Genomic DNA, 12431 nt, shown 5'->3' with positions numbered 1-12431 from the left:
GGGGAGAGGAAGGGGGAAAGAGAGCGGGGTAGAGTGAGGGACACAGATCAAGGGAGACTGAATATTGAAAACAAACCATGGACTGAAGGGGGAGGGGGAGGGAGAGAGGTGGTGATGGTCATGGTGGGGGCACTTGTGGGGAGAAGCACTGGGTGTTATATGGAAACCAATTTGACAATAAACTATTAAATAAAAAAGACAATTTAGTAATGTCTCCTACGGGGACATCTGACGGGCTTAACTATTCTGTGGATCTTCTGGAAAATGCCTGCTTGTTCTAAGATGTCACCATTTAGCAATACTCCGACACCATACCTTTCCACCATCGCTCTCTTTGATAACCATGTAGGGCTCCGCACAGTCGCCAATCTCTCCCTGCTGCAGGACTTTTTCAATCTACCAACAAAAATATTAAGACAAAACTCATGAATGACATCCGCATAATGGCGTCACGGCAATCATCAAAAGGATGTTTTGTGATGATATCGGATAAGGGGAAGATGTTTGTGCTACATGGTTTTTGACTTAAAAAATTTGTGTGAAGAAAAATAGTGTGAAGAGTGCCACACAGTTTTGTAAAAAAAAAAAAAAATCCTAAAGGCATATTAAAAGGGTGATCGTGGATACAGAGCAAGTGTTAACAGTAGTCATCTCTGTGTGCTGGTTATGTGCTATTTTTATTTTCTGCCTCTTGCTTGTGTGTATTTTCTATTTTTAAGCCATAAACATGTATTATGCCTACAATAAAAATGCAATAAAAGTTATTTTATAAAACATAACCCATGAGACATATGTAAGAAGTGAAAAGCTCATTTTCTTTATTATTGCTTACAATGTAAAAAAGAGATATGGCCTCTGTAAAAGTCAGGTTGGGGACTAAAACCTTCCACAAAATGAATAAATGAACAGAATAAATTATCTGTAATTGTCTTCCTTGTATTTCCTATTAGGGCCATTTCTCTGGATTTAACAGACAAAGGGGGGAAAAAAAAAACCCCAAAGCAGCGGGTGGGACAACTTTTCACTTTGCTAACTGGCTGGTAACAAGAATTAATGTCACTACTGTCAAATTCCTTCTTTCATTTTGCTTCAGGTAAATGATCTGGCTGGCCATAAATGTGGCCACCCTGTTTAGGAGAAAGAAAGGGAGAAATCTGAACGTTCCCACCCCTCTGCTCCAAGCCAATGCGGTTAAACCTGGAGGTTGAAGAGATCCCGTTGGCCTGCGTTGAGATCAGACATTAGCTGAGATGTTCCCTCCAAAAACACTTGGGAGTCTTAATGCTAGAGAACAGAGTTGCTGGAGGGAGGTGGGGGGGGATGGGACCCATGGGGGGTGGGTATTAAGGAGAGCACTTGTTGGTTGAGCACTGGGTGTTGGACGTAAGTGATAAATCACGGAGCTCTACTCCTGAAACCAATATTGCAGTATATGTTAACTAACTAAAGTTCAAGAAGAAAAAAGGAGAAGAAATCTGGGTGAACGTATTCCATTAGGCACACATTCCTTTGTTTGTTTTACTGATTTATTGTCACATTAGCTGACATACAGCGTATACAGTGTAGTCTCGGCTTTAGGAGTAGAGTCCGTGATTCATCACTTACGGGCACACACTCTTAAGAGGCACTAGCAGAGAGACACATTGTATTTAAACCAGGAACACCCTCGTGACGGAGGGTGTGTAGCGGTGTTCAGAGACAGTGGCTTGGAGCTGTTCCTCGGGCACCTGATGTCTCAGGGACGCCACAGGCTGGAAGTCTCTCTCTTCTCACAGAGGAAGTCTAAAATCCCTTCCCACTGCCACAGGGAGAAGACAAGGCTGATTCCCGAGACACGTCCTGGGTCATGAACACAGACACACAGCACTTGAGCTGGAGTCTGGCCGGTATTACTGTCAGCCAGCGATCACTCACTCACTCACCCACTCACAAACCACCGGCTGAGCACCTTCGGGCTGGTAGCTGCTGGGGGCACGGTGGGAACAAGATGCACTTGGCCCCTGTTCTACTGCAGCTCACAGACAGGGGCGCCGAGAGAAAACTGGAAGAAGTTAGTTTTTCCATGCAGCCAGTGGATACAAACGTGGTCTCTGACACGAAATGTGAACACGGACGAAGATCCTTTTGATGAGGACCCTGCAGCAGCAATGGGAATGCCGCGGCTCCAAGCACGGCAGTGTACGGGGTGGAGCCCCCAGGAGACGGGCCTCCAGACTGACCAGCCCAGCAGGTCCCTTCTCTTCCCCGAGGCGGGCCAGGGAAATGCCAGGGACTTGGTGAGAAGCCCGCACGCTGCAGTGAGGGCCCGCGGTAAGGGCCCGTCACGTTCACGTGTAAAACAAACACGGGTCCTCACGGCCACGGCAGGCAGAGGGGCGCGTCGGAATTACCAGGGAATTTCTGTCAGATAAAGAGGGGCGGGTTCGTTGCCTCACATGTTTATATTTAAAGTTTTAAATCTCACCCTTACTCTCCATCCCTCAACTGAGAAACGAAATCTTTAAGTCTGGATAATCCTCTAAAGCAATAGTATATGCAATACCAAACCAGGAAACACTGCCTAAAATACAGTTACCAACTGGATGTTCAGGGTGCCTGGGGAGCTCAGTCGGTTGAGCTTCTGACTTCAGTTCATGTCAAGATCTCGTGGTTCATGGGTTTGAAGACCTGCACTAGGCTCCGTGCTGACAGCTCAGAGCCTGGAGCCTGCCTCGGATTCTGTGTCTCCCTCTCTCTCTCTGCCCCCACTCCCAAAATAAACATTAAAAAAATTTCTTAAATAAAATAAAAAGAACCTGGTGTTCAGCCTGGGAATAAACATAAGAAAGAGCTAGAGAAAGAAACAGCAGTGATGCCATTCCTGTAAAGGAAAAGAAGCCAGAAGCAAACCAGGGCATGTCTTCCTGAGCTTTCAATGTCTTCCCGGTATCCAGACAATTGGCAGAATGCTCGTTACGGCCAAATGAATGCATTTGTACATTTGAAAGTTCTGGAATCTACTTAGCAAGATACCAGTCACCTGTAGGTAGCTGCTGACGCTTAGCAGACCATGACGGATTTACCAAAATAAGGTCCTCCACTAAGAAGGAGAGCCTAAAGTGAAATCCGACCCTATGGGAGTAGAATCTTTGGGTTCCCAGGCTGGGAGAACTTTTTAACTACAGGGCTGCCAGGGTGGGCTTGAAGCTAATTTTCCTACGTGTAATACTGCAGAGAAATGGGCACACGTTAAGTTTGACAACAACACAAATGTCTTTTTAGCAAGAGGATTTTACCTTTAATGCTTCCTAAAAGCTTAAATAGATTCTCTTTAACCAAGAGGAACATCTTAGAGTCTTGTAGAATGGTTAGAAGGCAGCTTGCACGCAGAGACATCTGTCACTTTGTGAAGTGACCTCCATGTCACTTAAATTCCTTGGAATCGATCTGCTGCTCTCATGGGATCATGGGGGAACCAATGAGATTATGGAGGTAAGACACTGCACTAACTAGAAAAGGTTCCAAACCCAGAACCCTGGGGGTACATGAAATCAAAACACCTGAGTTTTATTTGATTTTTAAAGTTTGGGGTCAACAGTCAATAAGACTAAATATTTGGCTTAAGGTGAGTGCAATACTCAGTGCCTGTGGCTAACCTCTAAGCAGGCACTCTGGTGTGTCAAGAAGGTCTCTGGTTCTCTTGCATCAGGAAAGAGTAGAGCGAGAACGAAAGGTTCTTGTACTTGGAATTGTCCTACGGATCTCAAGTCCCATAGCACATACGCAGTCTGTGACAGGGTGATCAAAAGGGAGGGTAAAACATAGACAGTAGAGCTCACACCTGAAATGGTCAGAGCCTCGATGTGGGAACATTTGGCTACAGGTAACTAGCAGGACCTGAACGGAGTCAGGAAAGCCTGTCTGAGGTTTCCTCCCCAGCAGCCCCCGGGGCTGGCCAGCCAAGCGGAGGAGGGGGGGCCCGGTGGGGGGAAGGGGGCCTGTAATGTTCCAGGCTTTGTTCTGCAATCATGACCACGCACCCAGGGCAGGATTATCATCCCCGCTTCACACATAGGGAAAGAAACTCTCAGAAAGGTGGAGGTAATTACCCGAGTCCTTTAGCTATAAAGTTCCAGAGCCAGGATTCGAAATCAAGACCATAGGACTTCAAAACCCATTGGTGTTCTAGTATCGCACACAGAATTTGCTTGGAAAGGAAAAAGGGGCACGTTGAAAAGGAGACAGCGAATCGCACAGAGGATGTGTGGATACATTCTGACATCTTTTTCGTCCCCAGCGTGCCCTGGGAATTACACGATGATGAGACCATCCGCAGGCACAGTGTAACAAACAAGACTGTGGATAACTACCTTGACTACCAGGTAGATGTCGGAGGACGGGTAGGTGACCGAAAACACCGCCGATCTTGCCTGACTTGACGGGGCGACAGATGGCGTGTGAGCACGCAGAAGTCCTTTGAACTGGTCGGAATTCAGGTCACAGTGAAAATTTTCTGAGATCTGTCAACAAGGAGCAAGGCCAGAAAATTAGTCCTACCTGTTGTCCCCATGGTCTAAATACGTTTGAAGATTAAAAAGCCACAGAGAAATGCTGCGAAAGGAGAAAGTGTCATCACAGATGTGATCAGTGGTTGGTGGAAAATATGATCATATTTTGTCGCAGTTTCTAGATATTTTGGAGCTGTTTGGGAGATGTTCCTTGAAACACATTTTTATCAGCCTATCCTTAGCTCCTGAAAACCAGTGATGTGCTAGGCACTGCAGTGAAGAAAAGCAGGATGCTGTCTCTGCCCTCAGTTAGTTTAGAGTCAAGAATGAGGAAAAAAGGGGCACCTCAGTGGCTCAGTCGGTTAAGCGGCTGACTTTCGCTCAGGTCATGATCTCATGGTTCATGAGTTCGAGCCCTGTGTCAGGTTCTGTGCTGCAGCTTAGAGCTTGGAGCCTGCTTGGGATTCTGTGTCTCCCCCTCTTTCTGCCCCTCCCCTGCTCACACTCTGTCTCTGTCTCTCTCAAAAATAAACATAAAAAAGAATGAGGAAAAAGGCAAGTGTGCCACTATCTATAATGACATGAAAATACAAGTGACCACACTCATAGAAAAGCGGTGTGGAAGTCCCAGAGGGAGGGAGATCACATCCAGGGTGGAGCTGGAGGTCGATGGTGTCCCAGGGAGAGAGTACGGCATAGGGAAAGGTCTCTGAGGGTGCAAAGCCTAGAGTGAGGGTGACTCACAGGCTAGAGAGGGAAGAAAGCACCTGAATGGAATTCTAAAAACAAACAAACCCGGGCATGGAAGTTAAAGAGGGTGTTTTTAACGCTGCAGGTAGTGAGGACACATTAGAGACTGTGAGCAAGACTATGACATGCCGAAGGCTCCCTGGTCCCGGCACAGTGTTAGTTACTAAGAGCTGCCGTGCGGCTGGGTCTCCCCTTCACCACTAAGAGTTGCAGCTGAGAAGCGACTGCCCAGCAGAAACTACATTTCCCAGCCTCCTTTGCAGGTGGAGTGAGCCGGGACTAGATTTTTTCCAAGGGACTGTGAGCACAGGTGATGTGTCAAACAGATGGTGACCACACCTATGGTGGCAAGGGGTACTGGGGAACGTATAGAACTGACAAATCGCCACACTGTGTACTAACAGAATATTCCATGGCCCCTACTCTTCAACAAACACACGAAGTACTTCCAGGCTTCCTCCACCCATCTTTTCCCTTTTTCAGGAGCCTTAGTGGCAGTGAAAGAGTGGCTTTGGGAGGGCACATCCAGAAGACGGTGGAGCCACTACCAGCATGGGGTCCTGAATGACTGAGAGCAGGAGACCCCTCCTGAGTGAGCACCCCACCCTGGATTGCTTAGAAACAAAGACAGAAACTTTAAAAAAAATTTCTTTTAACCTTATTTATTTTTGAGAGAGAGAGACAGAGCATGAGAAGGGGAGGGGCAGAGAGAAAGACAGAGTCACAGAATCTGAAGCAGGTTCCAGGCTCTGAGCTGTCAGCACAGAGCCCGATGCGGGGCTCAAACCTCTGAACTGTAGGATCATGACCTGAGCTGGAGTCAGCCGCTTACCCAATGGAGCCACCCAGGTGCCCCTTCTGTTTTTACATGAAGTTCTCAAAATTTGGTCTCTGACCGGCAGCTTCAACATCACCTGGGAACCGGTTAGAAATGCACATTCCCAGGCCCCACCTAGACCTCCTGAGTCAGGGGGAGTTCTGGGGGGGGCCCAGCGTCTGTGACATCACAAGCCCTCCAGGCAATCACTGACACATGGTTAAGCATGGGAACTACTGCCTTCAACTTTGGGAGTAAGTTTAGCAGTTAACCTATTACCCTAGCCGATATAAATCTCAGTGGTTGTGAATATTTATCCAAGAGATAGACACTTCCCTAAATACACAATGGTTATGGGTAAAAGGGGCCATGGAGTCATTTCTGAATTTGCTATTTCTGTCCTTCTCTAGGGTTAACAGAGTGACTAAACGTTAAAACACTCAGGGAGAAGAGTCTTAGGTTCCCAATCTCTTTTTCACTAGGAGCATATTGCCGGGGCACCTGGGTGGCTCAGTTGGTTAAGTGTCTGACTTTGGCTCAGGTCATGATCTCATGGTTCTAGAGTTCGAGCCCCACGTCGGGCTGTGTGCTGACAGCTCAGAGCTTGGAGCCTGCTTCGGATTCTGTGTCGCCCTCTCTCTCTGCCCCTCCCCTGCTCACACACAGTCTTTTTCTCTCTCCCTAAAATAAATAAACATTTGTAAAAAAAAGCACATCAAAGTTGGTGAGGCCTTCCTCCTACGGCAAATAAATACATTTACTCCACAGGATGCCGCCTTCCATCCATGATGAGGCTACTTCACAATACAAAATCTCCCAAACTGACATGACGTTACGTATGTGTCCAAGCTCATTAAAAATGAATTTAAATTGCCTTCTGACAGGTCATCCTATAGGCTGCTATTTCTTTTTTCTCTCGATCCCAAAAAGGCCACCACTTCCAACAAACTTTCCCTTGAAGATTCTTCAAAGAACATAAAAGACCAGCATTCCCAATGGAACTGGATGTATCAAAGGTCATTTGCTTTCAAATCTATGTTTTTGCTGCACGGAAATAACATTTGAAAACACAAACCCGAAAAATCATGAGCAGTAAGTGTGCCCTCGGGGATCGTTCTCTTTGCTTCCTTACCTTTTTCCTTTCTTTAACATCATAGAGGGCAATGCTGGCAAAGAGAGGCTCAATTTCGATCTCGAACCTGTCAGAGAGAGAAAGGAAAGTGGAGTTTTAACTTAGATGATCTTGAATTCGCTCAAAGTGCCTAGCTACATACGCCAGTTAAAAGTGTAAACGGTTTCCCAAAATATTTGGATCATTCCACGCAGAGGAGAATCACTGGGATATTAGTGGAGAGGGATGGGGGGTTCGTGGAAGGTTCCTAGTCAGTGGAGATCGTGGTGGAGGGCACATTCTGAGACACACTTGCTCGGGGCATCGAAGGGCAGGGGGCACAATGGTCCCATGCTGTGATCCAACATGGCCCTTCTGATGGTGGTAGATGCCGTGCTTTCCTTCGGATGGGAAAGCCTGTCTTAGGCAAAGGCTTTGTTCATAGTTTCCCCTTTGTTGCTAGGGTAGGAATCTCTATTAATCAATTCAGAGGGACAAGGCTTTTCAGAGGGTCAAGAAAGGAAAATTCTGTCACTTTCCCTTGGACTTACGGTGGGACCATTTATATGGGTGACTGTCTGACCTTGCCTAACTCCAGCACAAGAGGCATTGCTGAGCTGGAAGTTGGTGGGGAAGGGAACTGAGCACTGCCAGGAAATACTGAGCTACGTAGGCCCAGCGAGAGCTAGAAAACTTTGGCCCTAATTGCCCATGGGCCTTGAAATGGTGGGTTCGAAGAGACTGCATACCCGACGCACAATCCCTCCTCAAGTCATGGGATACACATGGAGCACAGACATGCAGATTCTAAGTTTCTCAGGCTACAACCCATGACCTTGGGCTTGGCCACCTGGGAGCACCAGTAACTAGGCCCTGGACCACCATTACCTCAGAAGTCATGTAAATTAGGCCACATTCTGTTTCTAGGCATGTGTGAGAGGATGGACTTATCACTGGTAATTTTGCCTAAGAAGATGACTTTTTAGGGGCGCCTGGGTGGCTCAGTTGGTTAAGCATCCAGCTTCGGCTTAGGTCATGATCTCACGGTTTGTGGGTTCAAGCCCTGCATCGGGCTCTGTGCTGACAGCTAGCTCAGAGCCTGGAGCCTGCTTCACATTCTGTGTCTCCCTCTCTCTGCCCCTCCCCTATTCCCATTGTCTCTCCCTATCTCTCAAAAATAAATAAAAGAACATTAAAAAAATTTTTTTTAAATAAAAAAAAAAAGAAGATGACTTTTTAGAAGAATGTTTGGATAGAGGGACGCGCAGACAAAAGGGGTTAGCTGGTCAAATGGCATCTTTGGAGATCGGGCAATTGGGAAAGATGGCGGACTCGCAGGGCACTGTGGCCGGCACGCCTGGCTCTGTTCCTCCTCCCACTGCTGCTACTTGACCTTCTCAGCTTCATTTATTTATCTATACCATGAGGAAGGGACTGTTGGTCTCCCCATCTCCCAGGGTTGGTGTAAGGATCATACTATAAGAACAGGGTCAAGGAAGAGCACCCCCGTCGCCAAAAGGTGGAAGCAATCCGAGTGTCCATCTGAAGACAAGTGGATAAACAAACCATGATTTTGTCTACATACAATGCAATCTTATTCAACCTTGAAAAGGAAGGAAATCCTGACGCATGCTCCAACCTGAACCTTGGAGGCAATACGCTAAGTGAAATAAACCAGCCACAAGAGGACAAGCATTGTATTATTCTGCTTCTACCAAGTACTTAGAGTAGCTGAATTCAGAGAGACAGAAAGCAATGGTGGTTCTTAGGGGCTGGGGGAAGGAGAGCAGGAATTACTCTTTAATGAGTTCCAGTTTGGGAAGAAATAAGATCTGGAGATGGACAGTGGTGGGCTGAACAAGAGTAGACATGTATTGGGGCGCCTGGGTGGCTCAGTCCGTTAAGCGTCCGACCGGCTCAGGTCATGATCTCACGGTTCGTGGGTTCAAGCCCTGCATCGGGCTCTGTGCTGACAGTTCGGAGCCTGGAGCCTGCTTCGGATTCTGTGTCTCCCTCTCTCTCTGCCCCTCCCCCCAAAATAAATAAACACTAAAATAATAATAATAATAATAATAATAATAATAATAATAATAAGGAAATGAGAAGATAGTTAAGAAGTCAGGAGATTATGCAGAAAAAGTTGAATTTCCAGCTTCTCTTGAAGAAAAAAAACAAAAGCATAGCAGCCTGCTGATAAAAAAGGACATGTGTACTTGGATGGCAAGTATCAGCCCTAACCAGTAATGGGTGCTCCTTGGAATGGTTTGCTGCAGTCCCCACTGCTCCCTGCCCCCCTGTTGTCCCCTGGCCCAGAGACTGGGTTTTAGCTGCATTTCACAGGACATTTCAATAGTGGTGCGCTGGCAAACGTTTATCCAGCAAGTCTCTGGAAAGAAAGAGGTCTACTTTATAGCATTTTCTGATTTCTATGTTGTCAGTATGTCCCTGTGGCCAATTTCAAGCTGCCTACTTGACTTCACAGAACACACAGCTGGGAAGAAAAATGCACAAGCAGCGCTCATGAGCGGACTCAAATACACCACTCACTGGTTTTTAGTTATTTGTTAGCGTTTTCCCCCCCACTGTTCTGCTTTCCTTGTTACTTTTGTTAATGTACGCTGCTTCGCTCACTTTGCAGGACTAATTCAGGGTGTGCCTTCCCTATTATAGAAAAGTGACAGTCGAAGTCCCGGTAGAAATGGAATCTGGGTCTGGCCGACTCCGAAGTCTACTCCTCTCACGACCTAACAGCTGCCTGCTGTCCTAAGGGCTCTGGAAAGCCCTCCTCATTCCGGCTCCGTCGGCAGAGATGGTCTCCATCTCAAAGGCGCAGTAAACCTCAGCGTGGTGCTTTCTGCATTAGTGATACTCACTTCAGGTTCAGGACCTTGACCAGGATTCTGTTGCCCAGATGTTCCTTAGGACATTCTGGTACTGGACGTATTTCCACGGCATCCTCCTATTATTAATCACAGGGGAAAGAGATCATGAGTAAATTTCCATGAGGGGGTCCAGGGAAGAAAAAGCCGCTGGCCAGGGCTCAACTGTCATTTGCTTTATTTCTGATCGTGGGATAGTAACGCTTGGACTTTCTAGCCAACCCGGAGCTTCAAAGTCAACATTGACAGCAAACAATTTCTCCTTTCAGAAAGCTAAGCATTTAAGACAAAGAGACAGAGGGAGGAAGGAAGGAAATGTGAACAGGAATATGGCTGAGTAACATCCACCAGATGGCATTGCAAAATCTACTACCTATTGTTGGTATTGTTGGCTTTTTTTTTTTTTTTTTTGCTTGCTTGCTCTAAACACACATTCAGAATATTTCTCCTGCCAAAGTTTAACTAGTAAATATGTGAGTTTCAGCCTTGAGGTCTGAGTCAGAATAGCTCACATCAGGCTACATGTAAACCATCAGGACTATAATATAGTCTTTCTTAGTTCACTGTTTCTTTTTTTCTAATTTTTTAACTTTTATTTATTTTTTAATTTTTTTTTGTTTTGTTTTTTTATTTATTTTTGATACTGAGAGAGACAGAGCATGAGAGGGGGAGGGGCAGAGAGAGAAGGAGACACAGAACTGGAAGCAGGCTCCAGGCTCTGAGCTAGCTGTCAGCACAGAGCCTGACGCGGGGCTCGAACCCACGAACGTGAGATCTGACCTGAGCCGAAGCCGGAGGCTTAACCGACTGAGCCACCCAGGCGCCCCTATTTATTTTTGAGAGACAGAGAGATAAAGCATGAGTGGGGGAGGGAGAAAGAGAGAGAGGGGGAGACACAGAATCTGGAGCAGGCTCCAGGCTCTGACCTGTCTGCAGAGAGCCTGATACAGGGCTCAAACCCACGAACTGTGAGATCACGGCGTGAGCTGAAGCCGGATGCTTAACTCACTGAGCAACCCAGGCGCCCCTCAGTTCACTGTTTTATTAAACAGACAATAGAGATTTGGGGTTGAATATGTACAGGTTCTATGCTACATATCCAGCTAGAGCTTGCTGAAGTTCTAAGTACAGGAAACACAGTAACAACAAATTAGCAATGACTCAGTAATGACAAATACACCTGTCTATTTTACCACATTGGGACTCAAGACCTTGTGAGAAATATCAAGTCCCTGAGGCAACTCAACATTCAGATCCGAGCTATCACAGCATCTTAATTATATTCATATACGCAAAGATAACAGTGCAAATCCCTGAAACCTTTAATTCCTGCTCTAGCAGTAGGCAGTCTGAACACTGGTGGTCTGCAGCTCACAAGGGTCCAAAGAAGAGTCGTGTCTAATTATATTCTTCTGACCTATAAATGCTGGGAGCTTTCCACCAAATACCTCACAACAACAGGTAACATTTTCAAATACAGCAGTAGAATCACCTTCTCGGTAAATCTGTACCCAGATGGGCAGGGCAAAGTGGCAAACCCACCTTACCCTAAACGCTGTTCCTCAAGGCCCAATCCTGTGTTCAGCAGACGGCCATCTTGCCCATGGAAACGGCTGGTCGTGTTTCAGGGGAGGCACTGCTTATGTCCACACTGAGGTCAACTCCCTCCAGAGCAAGCTGGCCCTTGTAGGGGGATCAGAACTGACACATCGAAAAGGGAAGCCTCCCTCCACATCACTCCAATGGAGAAGAACCTCGACATATACTCGCGGGTTTCTAAGGCTACCTCTCTGGTCTGGATTCGAACCCTTGGGATCCTTGGTTAAAAGCTTTTCATTGGGAGAATGTGAACATACACAAAATTAGAGACAATGCTGTAATGAACCTCCCTTAGCTGTCATGTATGTTCAAGAAGCTCAACTCACGGGCAGCCTGGTTTCACCTATACTCTCCTTTACCGCCCCTGGCGCCCCACTCAACAATGGATTGCTTGGCAGCAAGTCTCCAGACATCATATGATTTCTTCTGTAAACAGTTCACTATAGATCTCCATAACAGAGACCTTTCAAAACACAGAACTATAAAATCATTCTGGTTCTTAAAAAGTAACCGTAATTTCTTATCATCCCTGAATATTTAGTCAGTTCCAAAGTTCTCCAACTATCTCTATTTGGTTTTTTTTTTGTTTGTTTGTATTTTTTGCAGTTAGTTCGTTAAATCACGATCCAAACAAGGTCTATATATTGATGTCTTTCCTAAGTCTCTTCTTTTAAAAAAATTTTTTTAACATTTATTTATTTTTGAGAGAGAGAGAGAGACAGGGTGTGAGAAGGGGAGGGCAGAGAGAGAGGGAGAGAGAATCTGAAGCAGGCTCCAGGCTCCAAGCT

General features: G+C 46.3%; 1 protein-coding gene across 3 annotated transcripts in view; it reads right to left on the bottom strand.

Moving 5' to 3' along the window:
* The window catches only part of DOCK8 (dedicator of cytokinesis 8), a 212618-nt gene that overhangs the window by 112095 nt on the left and 88092 nt on the right, over window positions 1–12431 (bottom strand). For all 3 annotated transcript variants that reach the window (XM_029920954.1, XM_029920952.1, XM_029920953.1), the window contains 4 exons: window positions 10039–10124; window positions 7187–7253; window positions 4350–4499; window positions 316–396 (listed from right to left, as the gene is read on the bottom strand). In XM_029920954.1, coding sequence (XP_029776814.1) covers window positions 316–396; window positions 4350–4499; window positions 7187–7253; window positions 10039–10124 — 384 coding nt within the window. The remainder of the gene's footprint in view (window positions 1–315; window positions 397–4349; window positions 4500–7186; window positions 7254–10038; window positions 10125–12431) is intronic.

This window comes from Suricata suricatta, chromosome 13 (assembly GCF_006229205.1).
Source record: "Suricata suricatta isolate VVHF042 chromosome 13, meerkat_22Aug2017_6uvM2_HiC, whole genome shotgun sequence".
Classification (NCBI taxonomy): domain Eukaryota; kingdom Metazoa; phylum Chordata; class Mammalia; order Carnivora; family Herpestidae; genus Suricata; species Suricata suricatta.
The sequence above is the reverse complement of the archived record's forward strand: the minus strand, read 5'-3'. Positions and strand labels throughout refer to the sequence as shown.